Raw genomic sequence first — 27,676 nt, 5'->3', positions numbered from 1 at the left:
CCGTTGAAGGCCAGCTTGTTTGTCTACGTCCAGTACGCATGCATGCATGCGGATCACTTATGTGCACCCCTGTGTAAAAGTTCAGTTCCTATATGAATATTAGTTCCTACTTGTTTTGTTGTGGTAGGAGGGTTTTGTATTGAACACCGGGCCGTGTTGGTTATTATTATAGCAGAGAAGACAGCAGTAAATCAACAAAGACAAGTCAACTGTGCCCCAATCTACCACTCAAGAGATCTGATGGAGTCAAAAAGTAGGTTACGATTGCATATTAGTTTGAAAATCGACCGGATCCACAGTATTTTTACACGAGTGACTTCCGGTCTGCCAGAGCCTAGCTAGTAGTATTGACACAGGAGGGTCGTGTCTCGCGTCAAATAATAAACTCTGGCGTTCTTTTCCCGTGCGTCGCGTTGAGCCGCTTCTGGGACGCGTCTAACACGCGGCCGCACTGCGACTGGTGTGCATTGGCTGATTGACGTTAACGCCCGCGTTTCACTGCGTTCTCGCGGCGGCCACGTTGTCACGACGTTGACGTTTCTGGGTTATATACTGTCCTACCGTGTTCATCCTCATTATAGTAGAGAAGACGGAGTAAATATAATCTACACAAAGAAACTGTAACCCGATTGACTCACAGCCTCGAAAAGAAGTAAGGGTTACATTACGTCAGAAACTCGTTCAGTACGCCTGAGCGTTACGAACCGAGCACCAAGTACCGAAACGGTTCAATACAAATACACATACCGTTACACCCTTACTGTATATATATATATATATATATATATATATATAGATAGATAGATAGATAGATAGATAGATAGATAGATATATATATATATATACATACATACATACAGTATATATTATATATATTTGGTGTATAACAAAAGTGAGTACACCCCTGGCATTTCTGCAGATATTTAAGTATCTTTTCATGGAATAACACTGACAAAATGACACTTTGACACAATGAAAAGTAGTCTGTGTGCAGCTTATATAATAGAGTTAATTTATTTTCCCCTCAAAATAAGGCTATTAATATCCAAACCCCTGGCAACGAAAGTGAGTACACACCTTAGAAACTACATCCCTAAATGTCCAAATTGAGTACTGCTTGTCATTTTCCCTCCAAAATATCATGTGACTCGTTAGTGTTACTAGGTCCAGATGTGCATAGGGAGCAGGTGTGTTCAAATTTGTAGTGCAGCTCTCACACTCTTTCATTTTGGTCACTGAAAGTTCCAACATGACACCACATGGCAAAGAACTCTCTGAGGATCTTAAAAGATGTATTGTTGCGCTACATGAAGATGGCCAAGGCTACAAGATGATTGCCAACACCCTGAAACTGAACTGCTGCACAGTGGCTTAGAGCATTCAGCGTTTTAAAAGAGCAGGGTCCACTCAGAACAAGCCTCGGGTTGGTCGTCCAAAGAAGCTCAGCGCGTGTGCTGAGCATCACATCCAAATGCTTTCTTTGAAAGATCGTCACAGGACTTCTGTCAGCATTGGTGCAGAGATTGAAGAGGTGGGGGTCAGCCTGTTAGTGCTCAGACCATACACCGCACTCTACATCAAATTGTCACCCAAGGAGGAAGCCTCTTCTGAAGACGGTACACAAGAAAGCCCGCAAACAGTTTGCTGAAGACATGTCAACAAAACACAAGGATTACTGGAACCATGTCCTATGGTCTGATGAGACAAAGATTACTTTGTTTAGTTCCAATGGTCTCAAGCATGTGTGGCGGTGACCAGGTGAGAAGTACAAATATAAGTGTGTCATGCCTACAGTCAAGCATGGTTGTGGGAATGTCATGGTCTGGGGCTGCATGAGTGCTGCAGTTGTTGGAGAGTTACATTCCATTGAGGGAAACATGAACTCCAACATGTACTGTGAAATACTGCAGCGGAGCATGATCCCCCTGCAGTGTTCCAGCATGGCAATGACCCCAAACACACCTCCAAGTTGACCACTGCTTTACTGAAGAGGCTGTGAGTAAAGATGATGGACTGGCCACACATGTCTCCAGACTTGAACCCAATAGAACATCTTTGGGGGATCCTCAAGCGGAAGGTGGCGGTGCGCAAAGTCTCAAATATCCGGCAGCTCCGCCACGTCGTCATGGAGGAGTGGAAGAGCATTCCAGTGGCAACCTGTGAAGCTCTGGTCAAGTCCATACCCAGGAGAGTAAAGGCAGTTCTGGATAATAGTGGTGGCGACACAAAGTATTGCAGTTGACATGTTATATGTTAATACTGACAACTTTCACTAAGGGGTGTACTCACTTTTGTTGCCAGGGGGCTTAGATATTCATGGCGTTATTTTGAGAAAAAAATAAATTAACTCTATAATACGAGTATAAGCTGCACACAGACTTCTTTTTATTGTGTCAAAGTGTCATTTTGTCAGTGTTGTCCCATGAAAAGATATACTTAAATATCTGCAGAAATGCGAGGGGTGTACTCACTTTTGTGATACACTGTATGTAGAGTGCCCTCCATAATTATTGGCACCTCTGAAAAAGATGTGTTTTTTAGCTTCTAATATATTTTTTTAATTCAAATAATATGGGACCTTAATGGAAAAAAAGAGAAAAATCCAACCTTCAATACAAGTGCATTCATTCAGTGGGGAAAAAATCCCACATAAATTATTTGACATCAAATAATGTGTGTCACAATTATTAACACCCCTGGTGTTAATAGTTTGTAAAAAACCCATTTGCCAACAAAACAAGGTCTGGGCACTGAGATGGCCATGGGAGGAGCTTGATTTTGTGTCTGGTGAACCATTTCTGTGTAGATTTGGCCATATGTTTAGTGTCATTGTCTTGCTGAAAGACCCAGTGATGACCCATCTTCAGCTTTTAGGCAGAGGGCAACAGATTTTGATTTAAAATGTCCTGGTATTTCATAACATTCATGATGCCATGCACCCTAACAAGGTTCCCAGGGCCTTTGGAAGCGAAACAGCACCACAGCATCACTGACCCACCCCCATACTTCACAGTGGGTATGAGGTGCTTTTCAGCATGCGCATCTTTCGTGGCACGCCAGACCCACTTAGTGTGTTTGTTGCCAAAAAGCTCAATCTTGGTCTCATCTGACCAAAGCACACAGTCCCAGTTGAAGCCTGGGACCGTGTGTATTTTTGTGTGAGTCTGGCGGGGTCTTAGCACGTCTGCCTCACAGTTCCGAGATCAAGGGTTCAATCCCGGGCTTCGGCCTTCCTGTGTGGAGTTTGCATGTTCTCCCCGTGCCTGCGTGGGTTTCCTGCGGGAACTCCGGTTTCCTCCCACATCCCAAAAAACATGCATGGTAGGCTGATTGAACAATCTAATTTGTCCATAGGTATGAGTGTGCGTGCGAATGGTTGTATGTCTCCTTGTGCCCTGCGATTGGCTGGCAACCAGTTCAGGGTGTCCCCTGCCTACTGCCCGTAGTTAGCTGGGATAGGCTCCAGCACCTCCGCGACCCTAGTGAGGAATAAGCGGCATGGAAAATGAATGAAAATGAATGAATGCGCTTGTATTGGAGGTTGGATTTTTCTCTTTTTTTCCCCATTAAGGTTCCATATTATTTGAATAAAAAAAATATTAGAAGCTAAAAAATACATCTTTTTCAGGGGTGCCAATAATTATGGAGGTCACTGTATATATAAAATGTAGACCCATGGAAATGTAGTCGAGTCAATACACACACACATACTATAGTAGGCTATGTGCCAACTAAACATGTTTAAAAATTACTGTCAAATTGTCATTCCCACTCAATTGTTATTCTCATTCAATGTCCTAATTGCACGCAACAACAACCGAAATAAACTGAGAAACTACATTTCCCACAATGCCTAGCGCGGCTTAGCTCACTGATAGCTACCCTATTAGCGAGCACCGGTAGCCAAGGCAAAATCAAACATTGCTATAAAAGTTTACAATCATCGGCAGCGCAACGATGTGACACGAAATGGGATTTTATAGATCACGCCAGTACAAAGCTCTGACAGAAGTCAACAGTTGCTAAAAAGTTAGTTTAGCAAATGTACCTGTAGCCTGTGAGCTCCTGTCGTGACGAAGGTTTGTTTGTGAATGAGAATTGACCGTTAACGCCATGATATAGCCAGTCTGGGACTGCGCACGCTTTTGCAAATTTGTATCCAAAGTAGAAGAAAGGTATTTTCGACTTAATTACTCTTTGGGTACATGAGCATTTGATTACTGTATATACGTATTGATCGTTTAAAAAAAAAAAAAAACACAACTGGGCAGGCTCTCTGGAAACACATCACAGGCAGCACAGTACCGTAGTATTCTGGGAAAGTGTCAGTCAATTTCAACACACGCTAATTGGTCCTGTAAAAAATCATGAAAACTGTACATTTTCATGAATTTTTAAAACCCGGCTGGACGCCATGGACAGAATGTGAAAAGTGGACATGTCCGGCAAAAGAGGACGTTTGGCTAGCGGGAGCACCAAAACAGCATTGCTCATATTATTGGGTAACCACTTGTTGGTAGGCATTTTTCTATGATAACTAAATTTCTGTTCCAAGTAGGAATGTTTATATAAAAGTTGCAAGAAATGTAACTCCAGTTGACTCCCCACTTCAGACAGTAGCTTAGCGTCATCCCGGAGTGTATTTCAGTCGAGTTTAGCAGCGATTACTCGCTTGTGATTGGATATTGCCAATCAAATCAGCGACATGGAGGCCTCAGAAACAAGAGCCAACTGTTAAAATCCCAGGCATGTGTTTGTAATTGTCATTTATTGTCTTCACCATGGGAAAATGTACTGCGTCTCTGCCTGTCTGCTGCGCTCCGAGCATACGAGGATGCCATTCAAGTTGAAATGATAGTTTTACTTTACAGCACTATTTAATCTTGCCTTCTTATGGTTACATTTCAGATCACTCGCTTTTGAAGAATTTACTTCAGTCATCAGTTTAGGTGCATTTTTGCTGACAGTCTTTTTTTCTATAAGGACAGTTGTGCTCTATTTGACAAAATGTGAATATTGTATTAAAGCATAGTGAAATGCTTGACAAATGTTCAGTAATCGTTATTCCATTTCAATTAAATGCATTCTATGTGGTTAAAAATGTGGTCAGTCTGTGAACGCTTCAATGCTTTGTCGTGTAAATTCATTGCATTCCAAAATGGTGTGGGAATAAACTGTACATTGTTGTTATTATTTGAAAACATTTGTTATCGTCTTGTGGGCCAAAAGTGCATACGCATGTTAGGACTTCTAGAGCACATTTAAAAAAACAAACAAACAAATAAATAAATAAAATAATCCAACAACACAGAAATACAAAATTGAAAACAAATGATTCTATTTTTTAGGTATTGAAGAAATGTTACCCAATTCAGAATATACTAATGTTCTGTGTGTGTGTGTTTTCCCCTCATTTGGTTTCAGTTCTCTCTTATGCTGTGTGCCGCATCATATTAAGATTGATTACATAAGGTGCTAAATGCCAACCAACACCATTTACGATTTATTACATTTTACACTCACAATTTATATGAGCACAATTTACCCAAAAAATTGGTATTTAAAATACAAATATTTTTTTTCTTCGTGAATAATGAATTTTTACTGCTTAATAAAAGCTACTTCAAATTTTGAGTCTTAGATTGTTGTATCACTTTTTGTTAATGACGATTGAGTATGTTTTTTGTTCATGTTGGCCATCTATAATGACTTCTCATGTCTCTTTCTCACAGTGGACGCAGAGCAAGTGGGTTCATTGGGGTCCGAGGGTGAAGATGAGGTCAGCCTCTGGAGCCTGGAGCCCCAGGGCTATCAGGAGAGCCCGGACAAAACCAGCCGGACACCCAGCGAGGGCACGGAGGAACCCGGCAGCCCCACCCTGTCCGGGCAGCCCCATAGCCTCAGTCCGGGGAGCGGTGGCGGCGATGGCAGCAGGAAATTCTGGGCCCAGGTGGAGCCGGAATCCGAGGCCACAGATGACGCCGGCAGCGGCGCCGCCTTTGCCACCATCAGGGAGGGGGAACAGGGATCACTGAGGATGCACTGTAAGTTGACAATAAATCACATGATTTTATCTGGGCCACCATCCAGACAAGTGGGCGGATTTGTACTGTGCATGTAAATAGTGTCGCAGACACTCACAAACCAAATTAAATGGTGGTGAACTACATGTGCTTTTAAAATTCTTTTCTCTCCACCAAACATAATATTGTGAATCACAAAAAAAAAAAAACAATTTAAATTAATTAAAGGAAAAAACTGCATTTTCAAATATTTTACAGATGGATGAATAGATAAAGTACCTTAAAGGGATCCACAGATAGAAAGACTTGTAGTTCTTAAAAGATAAACATGATTTTGAGTTAAAATAATTTGATATTGAAATCCCTCTTGAAATTTTTGTATTTATACAACTTGTAAAATTAGTTTAACTAGTAGGTCGCCATTGATGTTCATGTCGGAGGGTGTTGATGTCACATGGTTATGCTGCCGGGCTTCCAGGGTATGACTCTAGCGACATAAAAATGTCATCTGTTCAACCCTTTCACAATTTGAACCCATTAATGGGCATGACAGCACTGCCGATATTCCACAGAACGAGCAGAAAAAGCAAAATGAACAGGAAAGACAGGATGAGAAGAGAGTACAGGGGAAAAGCGTACACGCAAAGTACTACCATGCACTTTCAGCTTGTTTTGTTTAGATGCATACAGACAGAACATACTAAGGATGTCTTAAGAAAATACTTAAATGTAGTAATATCAAATAAGGGTGGTTTAAATATGCTATGTGACTAATTTGGTCAACAATCTGCTTTAAAGCTACAATAAGAAAACACAATGCTAAAAAGTATGAGAGGGAAACGCATGCAAAAAGTATTTTGTGGCAATGAAAGGGTAATAAAAGACTCAATAAAAACACAAATAGTACACGCCGCTTTTAACCGATGAGCGCATGTGTTGGACATCTTGTTGCGTAGAAGGAATTGGAGTAAGCCGGTAGTGTTCGTCTAGTGACAGTGACAAACTACGTCATCACCCCGAGCGTCCATTGCGCGCTTAAAATATAGCGACCTCAATAGGTCAAAACATGTACGAAATATTATAGATTTTTAAATCAATGGCAATATTTTATGTGTTTCTAATAACATATTTTAGTAAAAGAGAACAATTGTGGGTTATTAGAGCCTACAATTTTTTAAGTCTGAGATTCCCTTTAAAGCGACTCTAAAATAATTGTCTAATATATTGAAATGTTTTATGAAAGTACCTGCCCTTTTTTATTCTTTCTCCATGCCCACAAATATTAGGAACGCTCAGCACTGATAAAAACGACCTGGAGGGTGCCACTTCCTGGTTCTAAAATACTGTAGGTCACATTAAGCATACAGTATATAAATTCAGTAAATAATTGTTTGAATACGTATGTACATGTGCATTTGCTGCGGCTTCTTAGTACAATATTTTTGTCGCACAACCAAGTTCCTGTTCACTTTTTTCTCATGCACCCCCTACACCGTTGTTTGGACGAGAGGCATTTTACTCAACTTGCCCATCTCCTGTGCGTCGCCTTCAGACTTGTACAATATTACTGCCACTATTTTTTATCAAAGTAGAAATAAGGAATATTTTTGAAACAAGAAGTCATAGCAAAAGTTTACCTCTTGACTCAAATATACCTCTCTGCATGAACACGCTGATGCGGGAGTGTGATTGTGAGTGAAAATTCTATTCTTGTCAATTGGTGAAATAGTGAAGCTTGTCGTCATTGAAGAGTGATTGTAGCCCAATGAGTCAGTCACCGCATGCATTGCCTACGCCCACGTTCTTCCCACCAACAACCCACTCCACCGATGGACAATCAGAGCAAAGTGTTGAAATTTAGATATTCAAATTGGATTTAGTCAGCTGCATATTAAGGAGAATGCAACTTATGCAGAAGCCCAAGGTAAGAGGACCAACTAAATAGCTTAAAAGAGGACCAACTAAATAGCTTGAAAAATGACATTACAGGCACTTTCAACTCAAACTGTCATTGATCCAATTCATTATGAAAACAAATGGCATCCAATACAGTACCTTATACAAAATAATGTGTAAAAAAAACCAAAAACTTGACTAACACTTTAAAGAATTGTGGGATGTTGTTGCTTGGCAGAATTCAGCACTATTAACTGCCACATCAAGACCCAAAAATAAATTTGCCATTTGCTAGCTACACCCATTCGACTGTCTGAACCAGAAAGTTGATCCAAAAACCATCAAATTAAAAAAAATAAAAATAAAGAATAAGTTATAAATAAAAAAATGTTTAGGTTTGCGTCAATCTTAATTAATTACTAATTAATTATATTTAGACTATATAAGATTAAAGTCATCAACCGTTGAAAATATATAACTTATATTATTAAAACTGTTCTTGTCAAATATTTTTTTAAACTTGGTTATTATTTTCATTATTTATTCTCTAGATCTTTCTCGTAATTTTTTGTGAATGTACATTTTATTTTGAAGCGCCTGTCAAGACACTTTAGAACATTGTTCACAAGAGATACAAATCAAAGTGGACAAAAACACAGATTAAAAGCAAAATCAAACTAACAGGTTTTCACAATATATTACAACTAGGGCTGTCAAACGATTAAAATTTTTAATTGAGTTAATTACAGCTTAAAAATTCATTAATCGTAATTAATCGCAATTCAAACCATCTACAAAATATGCCATATTTTTCTTTAAATTATTGTTGGAATGGAAAGATAGGACACAAGATGGATATATACGTTCAACATACGGACTGTATTTGTTTATTATAACAATAAATCAACAAGATGGCATTAACATTATTAACATTCTGTTAAAGCAATCCATGGATAGAAAGACTTGTAGCTCTTAAAAGAAAAATGTTAATACAAGTAATAGAAATGTTATATTAAAACCCCTCTTAATGTCTTCGTTTTAATAAAATTTGTAAAATTTTCAATCAAAAAATAAACTAGTAGCCCGCCATTGTTGATGTCAATAATTACTTACACAATGCTCATGGGTGCTGAAGCCTATAAAATCAGTCGCACCCAAGTGCCAGCAGAGGGCGGCAAAACTCCATAAAACACAATTAACAAGTGAGCGTTTCACTGTACCGTCATTTAAATCTGTCTGAGCGGGGCATCTGCGTTAATTGCGTCAAATATTTTAACGTGATTAATTTAAAAAATTAATTAACGCCCTTTAACGCGATAATTTTGACAGCCCTAATTACAACTTTATACAAATAAAATGAGAACTTTTACACAGTAATATTACAACTTAATTGTTTTAAAGTGTTTTGTATCACATCATCTAGAAGTGATGTTTTTTTTTTTAATGACATTTTTATTTGACCCATCTTTTTCCATCTTAAAGTCTCTCATTCCAACAAAAAGAAGCAAATTTAGCCCGTCCACTTGTAAGTTTTCCATATACAGTGACCCCTCGTTTTTCGGGGTTAATAGGGACCAGAACCCACCGCGATAGGTGAAAAACCGCGAAGTTTCGCATATTCCCCCCCCCCCATTTGAGTTCAATGTATTTATTCAGATTTAGCATTTGAAATAGATACATATAAGACATGCTAATAAGACATAACATATTATATATATATATATATATATATATTTTTTTTTTTTTTTTAATAAATGTTTTTTAAGCACTTCTAATGTAAAAAATGTTTCACACATGTTACTGTCCCACGGAATTATTTTTAAACAAGTTGTTTGAAAAATGGTTGTCTTTATTAAATGCTTCATTGAGTGATTCCACTCAAATCTGCTCAAGCTGCTGACGCAATGAGTTGCCACAGCACCTGTTTAACAAGTTAAACGATTGATGCATGTGGCGCTTTGAAGTTCGAGTCTCTGGCAAGATGAAACCTTAACCGTCTGTCAATCATTGTTAACTTTAATAAGCAATTCCAGTGCACTGCTTGACGAACAAAGAGCAGGGAGAGGGAGCGAGGGAGAGTGAGACTACATGATCGGCTCGGGACAGCTCATCTGTAATTTTTTTTAAATTGAAAAAAAATCCACGATGGACTGAGAATGCGAAGTTTGATGTTCAAAGTACCAAGGGATCACTGTATAAGTTCATTATTTTGCTTACAAATCCTACTAAATAATAGAAAAAAACAAACGTAGAACAAACAAAAGCTGGCTCCATATGAAGGCATTTTTTCTTATTATTATTTTGGAAATTGTAAGATAACTTCTGATTGATATCGCTGTCAAGTCAGGAAAGCGTACAAAACAATGTCTGACTCTCCACATTGGATCAGAAATCTTCCATCCATCCTATTTGCATATCTTGTCCTCATTCAGAGTAAAAGGTAAGCTCGGGTCTTACAGAAAACCGTGTATTCACATTGCTTTTGGAATCCGCGACCTCTTGACTGTGAGGCGTGTGCTCAACACTTGCAAACCTTGCCAGATATCTCGCTTTGTTTGTATGAACATATCCATTAAGTGTCCTTGGGAGCGGTGACGCGCATCCCGAGAGGAGAAAGCCACATGTCCACGGAGGGCCGACGGCGCCTCCTATCTCCAACCTCCAGCCAGTCGTCTTTGCTCGCAGCCCACTTAGAGGAGGATTTTTCAAATGTTTACAGATGTTGGCAAATTTGGAAATGTTTTTTTATGTGGCGTGGGGACCGAGCCCGTGCGGTCGGGCGCTGTAAAAACTCCGCCGTGCCTTTTTGCGGGGGCAAGGCCAAAATCACACGAGCGGCCGGGCTAAGTGCCCGTTAAATCGGCGGGCTGCGTGAGCCTTTCATCTAGTCGGATTTGAAAAGGGAAAGGCCTTGCGTTGCAGCCACAACGTCACCTCTTTGACGCGTGGAAAGAGTGTGACACCGCCTTTTGTCAAGCTTTTGATGCCGTACTGTATGGCATAATAATACATAGTACATTTCTATGAAAGACAATTTGGGTCACAATGCAATTTAACTTTGAGAATAAGTTGATGTAAAAGTGTAATTTTACATGCACAAATGTAGAGCTTGTCATGTTAACCCTATATGGGGCACTCATTGAGCTCTCAGCCAGTCAAGTTGGATGTTGAGTTAAATACTGATATTTAACACCCCCACACACACACAAAAAATCTACTTTAGAGTGTTATTTTGGATGATAACAAGTTCTGTATTCATCCATTTTAAATGTATTAGTTTTTTTTTTAACCCTTTCATCCATGAATTGTCCCTCCCCCATCCCTTACAGGGCACTCATTCAAATCATTGGCTGCCATTGACGGTGCCAGATGTCCAATCTATCAAAATGGATTGGACAACTAGTGCTGTCAATGTCACTGAAACATGAGCATTCAGTCTTCCCGATTTAAATGAATTGAACATCTGCCATCATCAATGGCACACAATGAGTTTAATATTATGGGCAACAACAACAACAACAAAAAACTTGTTTGTTTGAATGTTACTTGGGGCTTTAACCAGTGTGTATTTCGGTTTTTATTTTAATTTAAATGCTGCTGTTTTGATGAACATGTTATCAATTTATAATTGTATTTATATTATGAAAAAAATAAAAAAAATAAAATGATTAATATTTTTTAAAATGATAAAATAATAATTGCTAATATGCCCTATAAAGAGTATTTTTTATTCTAATTTTATTATATGTATATCATATATATATATATATATATGGTATATAAAATTTATTTAAATTTCATCATTTCAAATGTCAAAAAAAGTCATCTGCTCTATATAGCATTAAAGGTCTTAAGTGTCAACTTGAACAACTGTCCACTGTTGACCACTTTCCCTGAAAGAGACTCTGATGATGGAGGAAGTATTCGCCGAAACATGTCAGGTATTTAAACCACCTATAACTATTGTCTGAGATAAAAGAAAAATTTGACTAACATATAAGTGTAGACAAAATGAACACAACAAAACTATTCTTATTCATTTATTCATATATACAGTAGTATGAAAAAGTATGTGAACCTTTTGGAATTTCTCACATTTATGCATAAGATCCCCATCAAATGTGATCTGATCTGTGTCAAAATCACACAGATGAAAATACAGTGTCTGCTTTAACTAAAACAACCCAAACATTTATAGGTTTTCATATTTTAATGAGGATAGTATGCAAACAATGACAGATGGGGGGGGGGGGGGGGGGGATAAGTAAGTGAACCATCACATTTAATATTTTGTGACCCCCCCCCCCCCTTGGCAGCGATAACGTCAACCAGATGCTTCCTGTTGCTGCAGATCAGTCTGGCACATCGATCAGGACTAATCTTGGCCCATTCTTCTCTACAAAACTGCTGTAGTTCAGTAAGATTTCAGGGATGTCTGGCATGAATCACTGTCTTTAGGTCATGCCACAGCATCTCAAAAGGGTTCAAGATTGGAATTTTACTTGGCCACTCCAGAACGTGTATTTTGTTCTTCTGAAACCATTCTGAAGTTGATTTACTTCTGTGTTTTGGGTTATTGTCATGTTGCAGCATCCATCCTCTTTTTAGCTTCAACTGTCTGACAGACGTCCTCAGGTTTTCCTGCAAAACATCCTGATAAACTTTTGAATTTGTTCTCCAATTGATGATTGCAAGTTGTCCAGGCCCCGAGGCAGCAAAACAGACCCAAATCATGATGCTCCCTCCACCATGCTTCACAGGGGGGATGAGTTGTTGATGTTTGTGAGCTGTTCCATTTTTCCTCCACACATGATGTCGTGTGTTATTCCCAAACAATTTAACGTTGGCTTCATCAGTCCACAAAATATTTTGCCAAAACTTCTGTGGAGTGTCCAAGTGTCTTTTTGCGAACATTAAACGAGCGACACTGCTTTTTTTAGACAGCAGTGACTTTGTGGAGTCCTACCGTCAACACCATTCTTGGCCATAGTTTTACATATAGTTGATGCGTGCACAGAGATATTGGATATTGATTTCTGTAAGTCTTTAGCAGACACTCTAGGGTTCTTTTTAATGTCTCTGAGTATTCTGCGCTGAACTCTTGGCGTCATCTTTTGTGGACGGCCACTCCTTGGGAGAAAAGCGACCATGCCAAACTCTCTCCATTTGTAGAGACCATTCTCTGACTGTCAATTGATGAACATCCAGACTTTTAGAGATGGTTTTATTTCCTTTCCCAGCTTTATACAAGACAACAATTCTTGATTGCAGGACTTCAGACAGCTCTTTTGACCGAGCCATGATGCACATCAGACAATGCTTCTCATCAAGACATTTCTTATCAGGTGTTTGTTTTATAGTGGGCAGTGATTGGGGGGCACACACCTGTCTTAAAATGTTTGTTAAAAATTGGTCTCAATTGCTGTTTAAGTCTCCTTAGGCTGAGGCTTCACTTACTTACTTTACCTCCTTCTGTCATTGTTTGAATGCTATCCTAAATAAATTATCAAAACCTATAAAGGTTTGGGTGGTTTTAGTTAAAACACACACTGCATTTTCATTTGTGTGATTTTGACAAAGATGTGATCACATTTGATAGTGATTTTATGCGGAAATGTGAGAAATTCCCAATGGGCTACATACTTTTTCATACCACTGTATACAGTACATGTATACAGCTGTTGTTGTATATGTATACAGTATATGTAAACATTTTATGCGGACATCATATTTTGGGTCATGTAGGTCACACTTGTATGCTAAATGTTAATATTGTTGCTTACATGACCCAAAATGTGACGTGCACATATGTGAATGTCACATTTCTTTATGAGGGTTTTTTTCCCCTCCAAAATACCAAAAATAGTCACTTGCCCTGTTAAGTATTAACTCATATCCTGCCATTGACAATAGATCCGTCTAAACTGAGAGGTCTGTGAAATGACAGAACTATAATGCTCGCTGTCAACTTTCCCAGTCAAAATGGATTGGCATCCAATAAGTGCCCTATAAAGAGTTAAAAACTTTTTTTTTTTCTTCAAACCCTGATTCCTAGGTTATATTACATGCATTAATAAGCAGGCTTTTCTACATACCCCTGTAGGTAGGAGCTCAGACTCAGCTCAGAATGTTGACTTAGATTACCTGGCCCATTATGAGTTCCTAGCCAAGATAAGAAAGGCCTCGACCTCCGCAAGCCTGTTGAACCACTTCGGCCGCAACGGCACGACCACCGGGAACCGTATGCAGGGCGACAGTGGGGGGACGCATGAGGAGCTGCCGCCTGCCATGTGGTCCCCGGGAGTTCAGCACCTATCGCTTGAGGGAGCAGGTCAGCAAATTAGAAAAAAACATCCAGCATTTTTTCACATTTGATTAGAAAATTTTACATACTGTATATTCCGTTTTCTTGGTACCCTAGACGCAAGGAGGCGGCTGCAGGCCTGTCCCTTTTGCCAAAGAACTTACCAACATGGAGCCTCACTGAGGGACCACATCAAATACTGCCAGGAGCGGAACCGGGCCCACATGGCGTGCCCATTCTGTGGGTACACTGCCCCCCATAGGGCGCAATTGGAACAACACTTGGCACTACACCATCAAGTGCAGGACAAGGTGAGTGTACCGCAAACGTAGCTAAAACCAAATTAAGCAAATTAAGATGACAACCTTTCATAGCGCTTGGCCTCCAAACTTCTAGAGTGCCATTGCCTTGAATCAGGCCATAGAGACCAGGAAGTTCAAATGTCTGCAGTGTGGAAAGGCCTTCAAGTACAAACATCACCTCAAAGAGCACCTCCGCATCCACAGTGGTGAGACAAAGGGCAAATGCTATAGCCCACTCTCTTGTAACCTTTTGAATACATTTTTCCAACCTTAAATATGCTCTGATTTCTGTGGTCTTTGATCTTTCAATTATGACTACAGCAACATTATGTTATTCATAAGAAATATGAAGTCGATGCACGTGATTTACTTTTACAGGCCACACAAAATGGTGAGGTGGGTTTGATCTGGCTCCCCGTGCCTTGTGTTTGACACCTGTGATGTAACTTATAGTTAAAGAACTATGGAGGTAACTTTAAGGTTTGAAGTAATCTTTTTAGCATTGTTGGTTGTCCTAAAAACCAATAAACAGTCTAACATAAGAACAGTAAAATGGGGAGAAAAGCTAACCTATGCTTATGAAAGTTTGTCAACGAGGTCTACCATAAGGAAGGGAAATTCACTGTTATTTAAAGTATCCTTCCATCCAGTACTTTTTTAGTTATCAATTTATCATCTGTGTGTCTGTCACCGGCAGGAGAAAAACCATACGAGTGTGCCAACTGCAAGAAACGCTTTTCTCACTCAGGCTCCTACAGTTCCCACCTTAGCAGCAAAAAGTGCCTTGGCAGTGGAGGAACAAGCTTTAACGGACATAGCCAAAACTCCTACCAGCACTCCTTTCTAGCATCTTCCCCCACAAAGCGGGAGAGGAACATTAAAGGCTCTCCTTCGGCGATTCAAGTGCAAGACAGTAGCAAGATTCCAAGCCAGAAACTGGAGGATCCTTCCCAACTTTCGTTCCAGGACTTTAGCTTCCGAAATTCCGAGCTAGCTTCCCTTTGCAACTCCTCAGCAGAGCTTTCGCTGAGAGCCAGCATCTTGAAAGGGACCCCCCTGTTTCCTTACCTTGAGTCTGGGTCCAAGTTTGAGCAAATGCTGCAGGAGATGCTTCACAGGGAGGTGCGGAAGTACGAGGACATTAACAGGAATGGACGAGGTCCTGACAATAAGGTGTCTCCCGAGAGAGGAGCTACAAGAGAGGAGACTGGGGATCGTCAGACAGGGGTTCTCGGTGTTACGTGTCGCTGGTGCTCTCAGGTTTTTCCCAACGTGGTGGTTCTTCTGCAGCACGAGCGCTACCACTGTAAGATGAACCGAGAACCTGTGGACGTGCCTGAGGGTCTTCACAACAAAGACCACCACTTTCCACCTTTATTCCTATCCAGGTCGGAGATCAGCAAAACAAACGACGTAACCAACGGAGCTTCTGGAAATGAATCCCCAGTGCGAAAGTGGCCTTCGGTACCTCAACAGTTTCTGGTCGCACTGCATTCATCTCACGACAATTTGGACTCTTCCAATCAGGAAAAGGGCAGTCCTAGCCGAGCTTTGGAGTTGTCGTCCCCTCACACCAGAAGAAGACTCCCATCCCTGGGTTCTCCCCTTGGACTAGACCTCAGTGGCCATCCCTCAGAACTCTCATCACCTCAGAACCATTCTCAAAATGAGCCTCTGGACCTTTCTGTGCGCAAGCAAATAGCAGACCAAAGAAATGTTAATGGCATCTCCGCCACAAGGGAGCAGACGGAAGAAAGGACCAAACAGCTGAGTCGGCAGAGTCCCAATCAACTTTCTGACCAATCCTTACAACCTCACCCTATGTACAGAGGACATGGCGCTTCCATGTTTCCGGGTTCCTTATACAATGGATTCCCCTTCTTTAGTCAGTCTGCTTTGGGCTTCACAGGACATGATGGCATTGGACATCTTCCTTTTAACCCATCACCGATCAGCCCTGGATTTCTCTCACCCTTGGCTTACATGGTGGAGGCAGAGTCGGAGGCGACATTGAAAAAACTCCACCAGGAGAGACAAGCGCTCATGGTAAGCATAAAGTGTGATTACTAGATTTTTTCCACTGATTCGGGTAAGCCCTACTATCTACTATATACTGGCTGGTGTGTAAAGTACTGATGCAGGATTAAAGTACTGTTCTAAAACTCAAGTTTGATCGATCAGTGTTTTGGAAATGAAATGTTTTGAAGGCCTTGGTCTAGTCTCCGTATCGACTCCCAAAAGTCTTAGGCCAGGTTAGTTCTGGTCATGGAAAGTCTTAATCTCTGATAGTGTGGTCTTGATTACAACACTAGACTAGAGTGTGTTCAAGTGGACCCATTTTTTTCTCAAGTTTCAACATACTAGTAGTATCAAAGAATGAGATGGGATAACTCAAACATGACCTACACTGTTTGTCCAAGCTGCTTCCGCAACAAGCCTTCTTTTCCCCAGGTTCAGAAAGGTACCAATGCTGTACCTTGTTTGGAGTAAGGTGGCTGTAAATGGACCTGTGAATTTGTTAGCTAATGATGTAGAATTCCAGGTCAGTTGAGTTCTTTCCGAAAGGAACTAGTGGGCTTCTCACGCCAGCTGTGGGAGGTCCAGTCCCTCCATCAAGTCCTAAGCCTGCTCCAGGACTCTGCGAGAAAGGTGTCTCGTGTGGGTCCTGTAAGGATAGAGTTACACCCTCCTGGAAGTTATTGATGACCCGAAAAGCTTGTCGTAATGATCGAAGTTTTTTTCATACTTGCAGGGGGAAGTTTTAAACCGTGGAGCTCTAGACTACCTCTCAATGATGGATGAAGGCTTGGAGGGTGAAGGTGGACCGGGACGCAAAAGGCTGAAGAAGACGGACGAGGGTCTTTACGCTTGCGACATCTGCGAAAAAACCTTCCAGAAAAGTAGCTCTTTGCTCAGACACAAATACGAACACACAGGTTGGTAAATATGGTATATTTCAGGGAAATATGGAGAGCCAACACTCATTTTTGTGCATTGCAGGCAAGCGTCCTTACGAATGCAAAGTGTGCAACAAGGCATTCAAGCACAAACACCACCTTATCGAGCACAGCCGCCTCCACTCAGGGGAGAAACCCTATCAATGTGACAAGTGTGGCAAGCGCTTCTCACACTCGGGATCGTACTCTCAGCACATGAACCACCGCTACGCTTACTGCAGCAAGGACCAAGACCACGACCAGGACCACAACGACCTGCCCAGGGAGCCCACCACCCTGTCTGCAGAGGACACACAAACGCAACAGTCTTTCCTCAGCGATGCCAGTCTGGACGGAGCATCCGAGGCTCTCAAAGAGGATGAAGACGACCAGGAAGAAAGAGCCGAGGAAGAGCCAATAAGCAGAGAAACACCTGAGGACCGAAGTTGCACTGGAGCAAACCACTTGGACGGGGCTGAGCTCTGGGAGTCCCAAGCTCAGGTCCAGAACGGAGACTTAGAAAAATGTGAACTTAGCCTGGATATAACAGATCTACCCCGGATACAAACCTGAAAGGTCCAAAAACCAAAGCAAAATGTACATGTCCTTTGATTTCATGTTTCCTCAACTCTGCCATTCATGGCAACAGGCGTTCAACCCATTTTAACTAGAGTAGCCAGCAGTCAATTTCGGTGCCATTGATGGTAATAGACCTTTAAGCCATTTGAAATGGAAGTGCTGGTAGCAAAGGAGTTAAAATGCCAAAGAAACCACATGGCTACAATATGAAGCCATTCAAGCTAAACATGACCAAAATATTTTATTACATTCTTGACTTTTAAGTGTAGTATTTTTTAATTCATTTTTTATAGCGCTTGTCCGTCAGAGTAGAGCTGGAGCCATTCTCAGCTGATGGACTGGTCGTCAGTCAAACGTATGGCACATAGAAAAATGACCAAATACACTCATTACTTTTCCCATTTTGTGACAAGCAAATACAAGTAAAAGCTAACACATCACAATGACTGAACGTAAAACGTGCAAAGTCATTGGTCACACCTTTTTTCTCCTCTTCCTCTTTCGCAAAGTGCCTCAGATGTGTCACACACAAAAGCATCTTATCTCCATCAACAGGTTCTGCTATGCAACTGATGTCTTCCCTGCCTTAAAATGCCTCCACACACAATGTAAACCTAAAAAGTACAGTATATATGTAACAATCAGTATTTTTGTAAAATTTTTCATATGACGTTTTTTTAATCACAATATATTTGTTTGCATGTATGTGCATATGTGTAATAAATTGTACATATACTTTAATGCCACTCTCCTGTTCTCTGTTGACTGGAGGACACTGGAGCCTTTTCCAGGGGTACACCCGGGATGGGTCACCAACCCATTACAGGACACTGTGCAGACGTGCTAACCAGCAACCAAAATATACATTAAAATTGACAAAAATGATTGTATTTATTAGGATAACGATGAGGTCCATGTGATTTCACAACACACTTCAAAACTGATCAAAGTGAATATTTAAGAGCTGCTACAACTACACTGTAGTGGACAAACACTAAAGACTATTTCACATATGTACATGTGTACACTTTGTTACAGTCATCAAAATAGGACATCCATCTGAACAGTGTACAGGAAGGAGAAGCTCCCAAGGTCCACACACATACATAACTCATACCCACAAAAGGGAACACGGTGGCCCAGTTGGCACTTGGAGTGAAGTGGTGAACACTATTGTTTGAATGGCGAAGTTATGATTTGGAAAAATATTTTTACTCTAAGTGCAGTACTGGCAATCTATAACAAGGTCTCAAACTCAAATTATAAGGGTGACGGTAAAAACTACAAGTAATCCAATCCTTTCAGTATTTATGAAAAAAAGTTGAAAAAAAGAAAATGTGTTTGACTTTTTTTTTTTACATATTCCTCATTGTCAACATGTTTAGTGGGGTTATGATGTATTTTATTCTAATTCCTTCGCATTGCATATAATTCACGTCACCGTTCACTGTACTCAACAAGAACAAAAATAGTCGGCCCACTTTTCCTGAAATTTGTTTAATTGGTCACCAACGTATTTCTTTATGGCAGGTTTTCAGACCCGAGTGACAAGTTTTCTACCACTTAGTGTAACTTTGAAGTTATGTTTCAACCAAGTGTAGCTAATTCACATTTGCTAACTTTTTAACACAGTTGAAAACAGCCTGAACAATAGACTGTAAACTTTTTTTTTTTTTTTTTTTAAATAATTGATACTGCACTACAGATATCAAGTAGGATTTGGCCTGTCACGATAGCAGTTTTTGTCAGAAAAATCATATATATGTATATAATTCATACAAAATGTTAAGCTCCATTTTAGAACTAACCCTCTCAGGAACAGTAGTCACTACAGTGGACAGCTATTCAAAAGGTTACACTAAACATCTTCAACCCTATAAGGCAAGTGACCATTTTTGGTCATTAAAAAAAAAATTAAAAATGGATAATATTTAAACATTCTATTGTTTTATATTTTTTATTATAAATTCATAAATACAAATTTGAAATGAATAAAAACAAATTTACACTGGTTCCGGCCACAAGTAACACTGTATTTTTTATTTTTATTTCATAATATTTAACTCATTGCATCCCATTTATGGTGATAGATGTCCAATTCATATAAACTGGGAAGATTGGCTGGGAAAGCTCATATTTCAATGCCATTGATGGCGCTAGCGAATTGACTGGATGTCTGGCACCGTCTTTGGCAGCCAGTGAGTTAAATGAGTGCCCAATAAGGGATACCCAAAGAAAAACAAAAGAATAATTTGTGCACAAAAGGGTTATACAATTCTTTTAAAAGTGACTAGCAATTGATTGTTTTAAGATTCGGTAAGATTTAAGTTTTTAAAAAATCATATTTAGTATAGTTGTATGTTTGTTTGTTGGTACTTGGTGTCAAATTTCTGAGAACCAGGGATAAGATACAGTGTTTGACTCAAGCATGCTAAAATGTTGCTCATTTGTTATTTACTTATTGACAGCGATAGACGTCTGAAGCATTTTGACTGGGAGGGATGGCAGTGATCGCATTCCTGTTAAAATGGACTAGGACATTCCGTGCCCAGAATGAATGAAAAAAAAAAAAGATTGATGTAATCTCACCACTGGAGGGGAAAAATGGTTCCACGAAATGAAATGAGAAGAATTTTAAATCTGAATGTTCCATTGTCTCTATGTTCAGGAGAGGTGGGGCACATGTGTTTCACAGTGGGACGGTTTTGTCGTGTTAAATCGGCTTCTTTTCGTGGCATCAAGAGAGGAACAGGAAGGTGGTCTAGTGTGGGGGGGCCTGGGGACTATTTATCACTGGCTCGGCTTCAGTCAAGGAAATATCAAGGGAGAAGTGACAGCTGCGCTCCACATCTGCAGTCAAAAGGCAAAGGCAAAAAAAGTATGGCAGCTAAAAATGGGGCTTGTTTGACTATATAACTTTTATATGGCGGCCACATGTCTCGCCCTGTTATCTCTGTGAATGGTTGTGGGGGTCCTAGTCTCATGAACAGGCAGACCTCCGGGCGAAGATGCTATCATATTCGTTGAGGATGAGCTCCACCGCCTGGTTCTGGAACACCATGTTGACCGCCATGTTGCCGTTGTCACACTCAGGACGGAGCAGAGTCGGGCCGAAGACGATACCGATGTTCTGCGTCGTCATGCGGTTGGTGTCAGAGTGCTCTAAAACGCTGTGGGATACACAAGCACACTGTTAACATTCATGAATTCTTTCACCGCCATTGACAGCGACGGAAGTCAAATCCATGTTAACGCTGAGTTAATGTTATTTCAGTCATTAATTTCTCATTTAATCCATTGTAGGGTTTCATTTATCCAAAATGTCCAACCCTTTCATGCACGATCTTTTTTTTTTTTTTTTTTTTTTTTTTAAAACCCTTACAGAACACACATTTAACTCATTGGCTGCCATTGATGCCACTAGAGCAGGGGTTTTCAACCCAGTCCTCAAGGCACACTGTGGGTCCTGGTTTTTGTTCCAGCCGATCCAGCAGAGACAGTTGAACCAATGAGGCTTCTGCTAAAACAAGCCACACCTGACTGCAATCAACTGATTGCACTTGTAAAACACCAGATTGGGGAAAAAGTGTTGTCATCTTGTTTGGTAAGAATGAAATCCTGCACCCACAGTGTGCCTTAGTGGAATAGGTTGGGAACCCCTGCACTAGAGTTCCCATCCATTTTGATAGGAAGGGGTGAATGAACCAATTTTCATCCATCTCTCCCAGTCAAAATGGATTCTTCAATCAATTCATCAATCTCATGCAATGAATTAAATCGTATGGAAAAAACATAAATCAACTTAAGTGTTACTTGGAGCAGTCTCCAGTGCGTATTTTTTTTTTTGGAAACTTTGTTTATTGGTCTCGTAAGTCTCATGACATAATGAAGTGACAACATTTCCCCACCTTTTTACCATATCAAATAAATAAATAAATAAACAAATAAATAAATGAATAAAATAAATGAAAATAAAACCCTCAACCCCCCAATACCCAAGGCACATATCTAAAAAAAAAAAAACAACAACCAAAAAAAAAAAAAAAAAAAAAAAGTATGATTATTGTTCCCCTTTAAAAAAGAAGAAAAAGGCATGATCAGGAAAAACTATATTCACATAAATTTGGGGCAAAGTTCAAACGTCCACACAAAAACAACATTTTGTGCTTTTAACGTATACCAAAAAAGGGTTCCAGACGTCCTCAAAGGTCTCAGCCGATCCACTATGTGTCAGTCTAATTTTTTCCAATTTGAGAAAATATAACTTCTCTTTGATCCAGTAAGCTTGCGTAGGTGGGACTGGAGACTTCCATCTTAAAAGTATTAACAGGTGCGTATTTCTGTTTAATTCATTTCAATTGGATTGAGTTTTTATTAAAATTTTATAGTTATTTATGGTCATAGAATATTTAGAAAATTGAATAATGATTAATGCGCGCACACACACATATATATGTATACAGTATACATATTTATATATAAGAATGGTCCCCCCCCAAAAAAATGAAAAACTGCTGCTCCACAAGGTTATATTTGTTCCTTTCTTAGACAATAACAAGCACACAAAATTGCACGTTCACAGACCTTTATTTCATGTCCACGCTTAAGCCCTCAAGTTGCCTACTAGTGACCGCTCTCTAGACATTGCCCCCAGGGTGAGGGATAACCGAAAAACAACCAAGTATAGTAAAATGAAAACATAAATACGCAGTTTGACGACCTACAGACACACAAAGAAACGTGGGGTTTATTGACCTGCAAACACACAAACAAAATGACACTAGCTGTCGTTCAGTTCTCCGACAATAGTGCAACCTTTATCGGAGTTCCGGCAGGGGTCTGACAAAATATCGAAATGGTGATATAAGGTAACTGTATGGCTGCCATTGATGGCACTCGACGCACTATCCATTAAGACTGGGTATGGCGAACGAACGTTCATTCATTCGAAACCAGAGCATTCACAGTCACTCTTTTTCTTTTTCGGGGCATTTACAGGCCACTTCCTGTTCATTTTAGGGCATTTACAGGTCACTTCCTGTTGAGTTTGTGTCACTGCCTATTCATTCTTGGGTCACTTCCTGTTGATTTTGGGTTACAGAACATAAAACTACCCAAAATCAACAAGAAGTGACTGAAAATTAACAGGTAATGATCTGAAATGGCCCAAAATGATCTCATTGCCTGGCATTGGCTGACACTGAGTAGAAGTAGGAGGGGCCCATTTGAAGAGGGCGGGGGTTCATTCGCTGCCACCCCCCCCCAGTTCAAATGTATTGGACGTCAACTAGTGATAAAGCAGGATGAATAAAGCTTGTTTTTCTGTTTATTAGTTGTTTTGTAGACTATTCTAGAATGATTTCCTAACCAATGCATCGATAATCATTGTATCGAAATCAAATTTATTTATATAGCCGTTTACAAAAACCCGAAAGGTCCTCAAAGTTCTTTACAACAAAGACAAACATGGTTCATGATTAATAAAAGGCAGGAAATATCGTGAGATCATCGTTATCGTGAGCGTTGTAGCGCAAATCGCATTTTATGGCACCAAGAGGTTGCCAGCCCCAAGTTCCAGGCAGTTTGCGCCGCATTCAGATTTTTGACGGGAGCGAAGCCTTTATGGAGGTTCTTGGAAGTCTGGAGTCCTCTCGCAAGGAAGCATTCGACGGATCGCAAAGGTTTTGGAGATATCTCAAGGTTTCCACATGTGTGGGAACATGGGAAATGGAAAACCTGTCCAGAGGGCCACCAATCAGCCACTACTTCGGATCAATTTGTCGGTTCATTGTGGGAACGCAAAAGGGAAAAACAATCATGGAGGGCTTGGACAGTATTTGCATACCAAATGACACCAAACTCCACACAGATCTCTTGTACCTAAAGACAAACAAATATAGCCTTGTGGAGGAGAAATTCAAAAACTAAAATAACCATTAGGCGATGGACCGGTATAATACAGTTGTTATATATATATTTTTAAATGATCAAAAATAGTCACTTGCTCTACAAAGAGTTGAAGGTCTTAACTGTTAAGTTTTGAAAAGCTGTCCACTGCACTGACCACTGGATTAAGTCTAAAATAGTTTAAAAATTTGTACGATTTCTGGTGAAATACTTTTTATGATTGTCGCGTCTACATGACAGTCTCATTCCACTTCCCTATATGTGCATTAAAGCGAAAACAATAAAAATAGTGTTCCACTTAAGGGTGTTCAATCTGATATAAAGTGATCACAATTTTTTCCCCCCAGTTCATGTTTTGTTTTTTTAACAGGTAGTTTTTATACAATGGCGTTTTAAACAATAGCTTTATAGTTCACCTCACCTGCAGTGTAATAATAGACCTCTTGAATACCATTAATATTTGAATCTTTTTGAGGGAATATTCAAAATCTGCCAAACTAATCAGTTGACATTTGCATTTGTTTGAATAAATATGACACGGCTGATAAACCAAAATTAATTTTTTTATTTTTCTTTTATCTTATTAGCCCCTTCCAGTATTGTGAGGTTTAACTACATTTCACAAGCCAAATGTCGAAAAAACAAATGAAGTAAAATTACATTACATAAAATCTAATAACTGTATGATAATATCAATTGTCATTTTAAAATATGCTTCTTTTAGATATTTTAGATTTAGAAATTTTGTTAAAAAGAATGGTTTCCATTCAGATGTAGAAAATGTTTCACAACAGAATTGTCAAAAACATCTAAATCACTTTGTATTCTTAATACTTTAGGTGAAATGGAACTGATTGTGTGAAATGTGTATAAAATATCGATTGAAGATCCTTAAATTTAATCGAATCGTGGCAGACTGCATTATCAGTAAATATTGTCATTGTCCTAAGAAACTATTTCACATTGTATCGTCAGTAAATTGGTGACTTACACCCTTACCAAACTGTGAGTTCCATGTTCATGTTTTTCAGCTTTTTACTAGTCGAATGTTATAATAAAAAAATCAAATATAAACCAAGTTCTGCTTCATTTTTTGTATGATTTCCTACTAAACTGCCCAGGTTTTTGTATCATGTTTGAATGCATTTGCTAGTCAGATTTCTGAAATTGTCCCCTGCAAATTTTACAATTTCATATAATTTTGTACTTAACATTGGTGCCGTGTTTCCCTCTGAGTAGCGTGTTAGTGACAGCACTTTTTACAGTCCAGATGTCCTCACATATGAGTCTAAATATGTCCGCTTCCACCTATGTTAGTACTTTTTAGTGTATGTGCGTGTGTAGGGGGGACTCAGGAATGGGTTGAAGCCACCGCACGAAGCATTCTTCTAAAAATGCTGTTCCCACCGAGCCGCAGGAGCAGCCAGCAATTGCTCAAAACTTCCACATTAAACAGGGAGAGGAGGGATAAAGGGACACAGAGGGAGGGCAGCGGCGGTGGCGGCGGATGGACGCCTCCCAGCAGACGAACCGCAAGGCTCCCATGGGACCTTCCCTTTCCAGGAGGGGCGAGCAGGGGAGGAGGATGCCAGGATAGTTTGAGATGAGGCTGATAAAAGGAAGCCCACCCACCTACCACACCCTGTCGACACTTACATATTACATATATTGCAGGGGGAAAAAAACAAACAAAAAAAACGGGTTCCTCACATCACACTCCTGTACACAGATACGAAAATGAGGGGAAGTGTGCCCTCTTGTGGCGACTTTCCAGTCCAAGAGAAGAGGTTTTTCCACATCATTTCATATTTTACAGCAGGGGTGCCCAAGTCCGATCTTTGAGAGCCCCTATCCAGCTTGTTTTCTATGTCTCCCTCCTCCAAGACACCTGAATCAAATAATCAGGATCCTTATCAGGCTCCTGCGGAGCTTGCTGATGAGCTGATCATTTGATTCAGGGAGACATGGAAAACAAGCTGGATAGGGGTTTTCGAGCACCAGACTTGGGCACCCCTGTTCTACAACATGTGATCGCGTGGCCTTCTCCTTTTACCTCCGCCAGTAGATTAAATATAAAGAGGATTATGGAGGTTATGTATTCGGTTGCAAGAATGAATAAAGGGATTATTATCAAACTTGCATGATATGTTTGTAATATAAAAGTGAATAGGATTAAATTTTAGGGTAATGAAGTCAAAGGTCAGAGAGGTTAGAAAAATGTGTTTAAGATATCTCAAGAACAAATAAAGGGGTTATCATCAAACTTGCAGGATATGAACCAGAAGAGATTACATTGATGTAATGAGGTCAAAGGGGAAAGAGGTCAGAATGGTAAATGGAGTTACAGTTGTATAGCATCATTCCACCTCTGATGGTCTCAAAGTGCTTTGACACTATATTCCCATTTCCCGACCGATGACGCAGAATCAGGAATAATGTGGGGTTCCGTTTTTGCTCAAGAATACTTGGACAAGGAATGGAAGTATGGAACCCGCGATGTCTGGTTTGATGTGATGTTTTGACGCTTCTAGTGAATTTCTTTCGTTAAATGGAATTTTGCAAAGACTTGATGACGGATCAGCATGTTTAAATAAAATCTGCATGGTAGGTGATATGGGAAGACAAAAGCCACATACATAAACACGGAGCTTTATCGGGATTTAATAATAGACATGTTAGACTTAACAGAATACGTTGATGCAGGAAATTAGCATGCTATCATGTAGGGACGGAAAGAGCAATTGCTTGTCTCCAGAGCCATGTAGCTTGACTCGCTTAACTCCAACCCTGCCTAGTTCACGCCCGCCCACCGAGTTTGATGACAGATAAAATTATTTCATGTGGTACAAGGGGAACAAGAGTGCAAGAATGAAATAAAAAGTGAAATAAATGAATGTTGAAATACATAAATAAATAAATAAATAAATAAATAAATAAAACTTGAAATAAATAAATATTGAAATAAATATATAAATTATGAAATAATAAAAATGGAAATTAATGTTGAAATAATTAAATAAAAAATTCAAATAAAATTCTAAATAAATAAAAAGTGAAATAAATACTGTAAATAAAAATGAAATAAATATAAATTGAAATAAATAAAAAGTTAAATATATATTGAAATAAATAAATACTGAAATAGAAGCCTTTTAATGACACATTTAGTAATTTATTTAATTGTGTATTTATTATTTAATTTTTGCACTCCTGGCCCTCCATATACAAGTCTGAAAGTGTCCAACCCGGGTTATTCCCAGGATATTTCCCCATGTCTGAAAGCAATGACACGGGTAAATCCCACGTCACCTTACACGGGAATTTACCGGGATATAAGTCTGAAAGGGGATAATGACACGTTGGGGCATGAGAGAAGGGCATGCCCATGCCACCAAATATGGCGATGCTTTGAACTTGGCTGCTTAAGTGGGAATCTGCTTTCTTAGAGTATTGCTATAGTTTTTACAGATTTAAACATGAATTTAAAATGATGTTATATTTACTAATCTACATTTAGTATTAATTGGCATTTTTGCCCAATTTTTCCATTCTATTTAAATGTTGTATAATTCATTGCATTCATTATTATAATCAATTACATTACATTGGCAAAGCAATTTCATTTATTTTGATAACTAAACAGCATTTTGTTCTTTACTTCTTCTATTTATATAATTACAAAGTTTTACTTTTTAACATTTTACACAATTTGGAGCATTTAAACATTTA

General features: G+C 39.5%; 2 protein-coding genes across 5 annotated transcripts in view; one reads left to right on the top strand and one right to left on the bottom strand.

Moving 5' to 3' along the window:
• The window catches only part of LOC130922446 (zinc finger E-box-binding homeobox 2-like), a 66,030-nt gene extending 47,266 nt beyond the window's left edge, over positions 1-18,764 (top strand). For both annotated transcript variants that reach the window (XM_057847265.1, XM_057847266.1), the window contains exons 2-8: positions 5,733-6,044; positions 14,023-14,250; positions 14,341-14,534; positions 14,620-14,731; positions 15,223-16,571; positions 17,278-17,461; positions 17,526-18,764. In XM_057847265.1, the coding sequence (XP_057703248.1) occupies positions 5,733-6,044; positions 14,023-14,250; positions 14,341-14,534; positions 14,620-14,731; positions 15,223-16,571; positions 17,278-17,461; positions 17,526-18,034 (2,888 nt within the window). In that variant the 3' untranslated portion in view covers positions 18,035-18,764. The remainder of the gene's footprint in view (positions 1-5,732; positions 6,045-14,022; positions 14,251-14,340; positions 14,535-14,619; positions 14,732-15,222; positions 16,572-17,277; positions 17,462-17,525) is intronic.
• The window catches only part of arhgap9 (Rho GTPase activating protein 9), a 55,185-nt gene continuing 45,984 nt past the window's right edge, over positions 18,476-27,676 (bottom strand). The window contains exon 21 of one of the 3 annotated variants that reach the window (XM_057847271.1): positions 18,476-21,210. In XM_057847271.1, coding sequence (XP_057703254.1) covers positions 21,021-21,210 — 190 coding nt within the window. In that variant the 3' untranslated portion in view covers positions 18,476-21,020. The remainder of the gene's footprint in view (positions 21,211-27,676) is intronic. The other 2 variants (XM_057847272.1, XM_057847270.1) reach the window with 2 other exon arrangements.

This window comes from Corythoichthys intestinalis, chromosome 9, assembly GCF_030265065.1.
Source record: "Corythoichthys intestinalis isolate RoL2023-P3 chromosome 9, ASM3026506v1, whole genome shotgun sequence".
Lineage (NCBI taxonomy): Eukaryota > Metazoa > Chordata > Actinopteri > Syngnathiformes > Syngnathidae > Corythoichthys > Corythoichthys intestinalis.
Note: the sequence above shows the minus strand (reverse complement) of the source record. Positions and strands in the feature narration are given on the sequence as shown.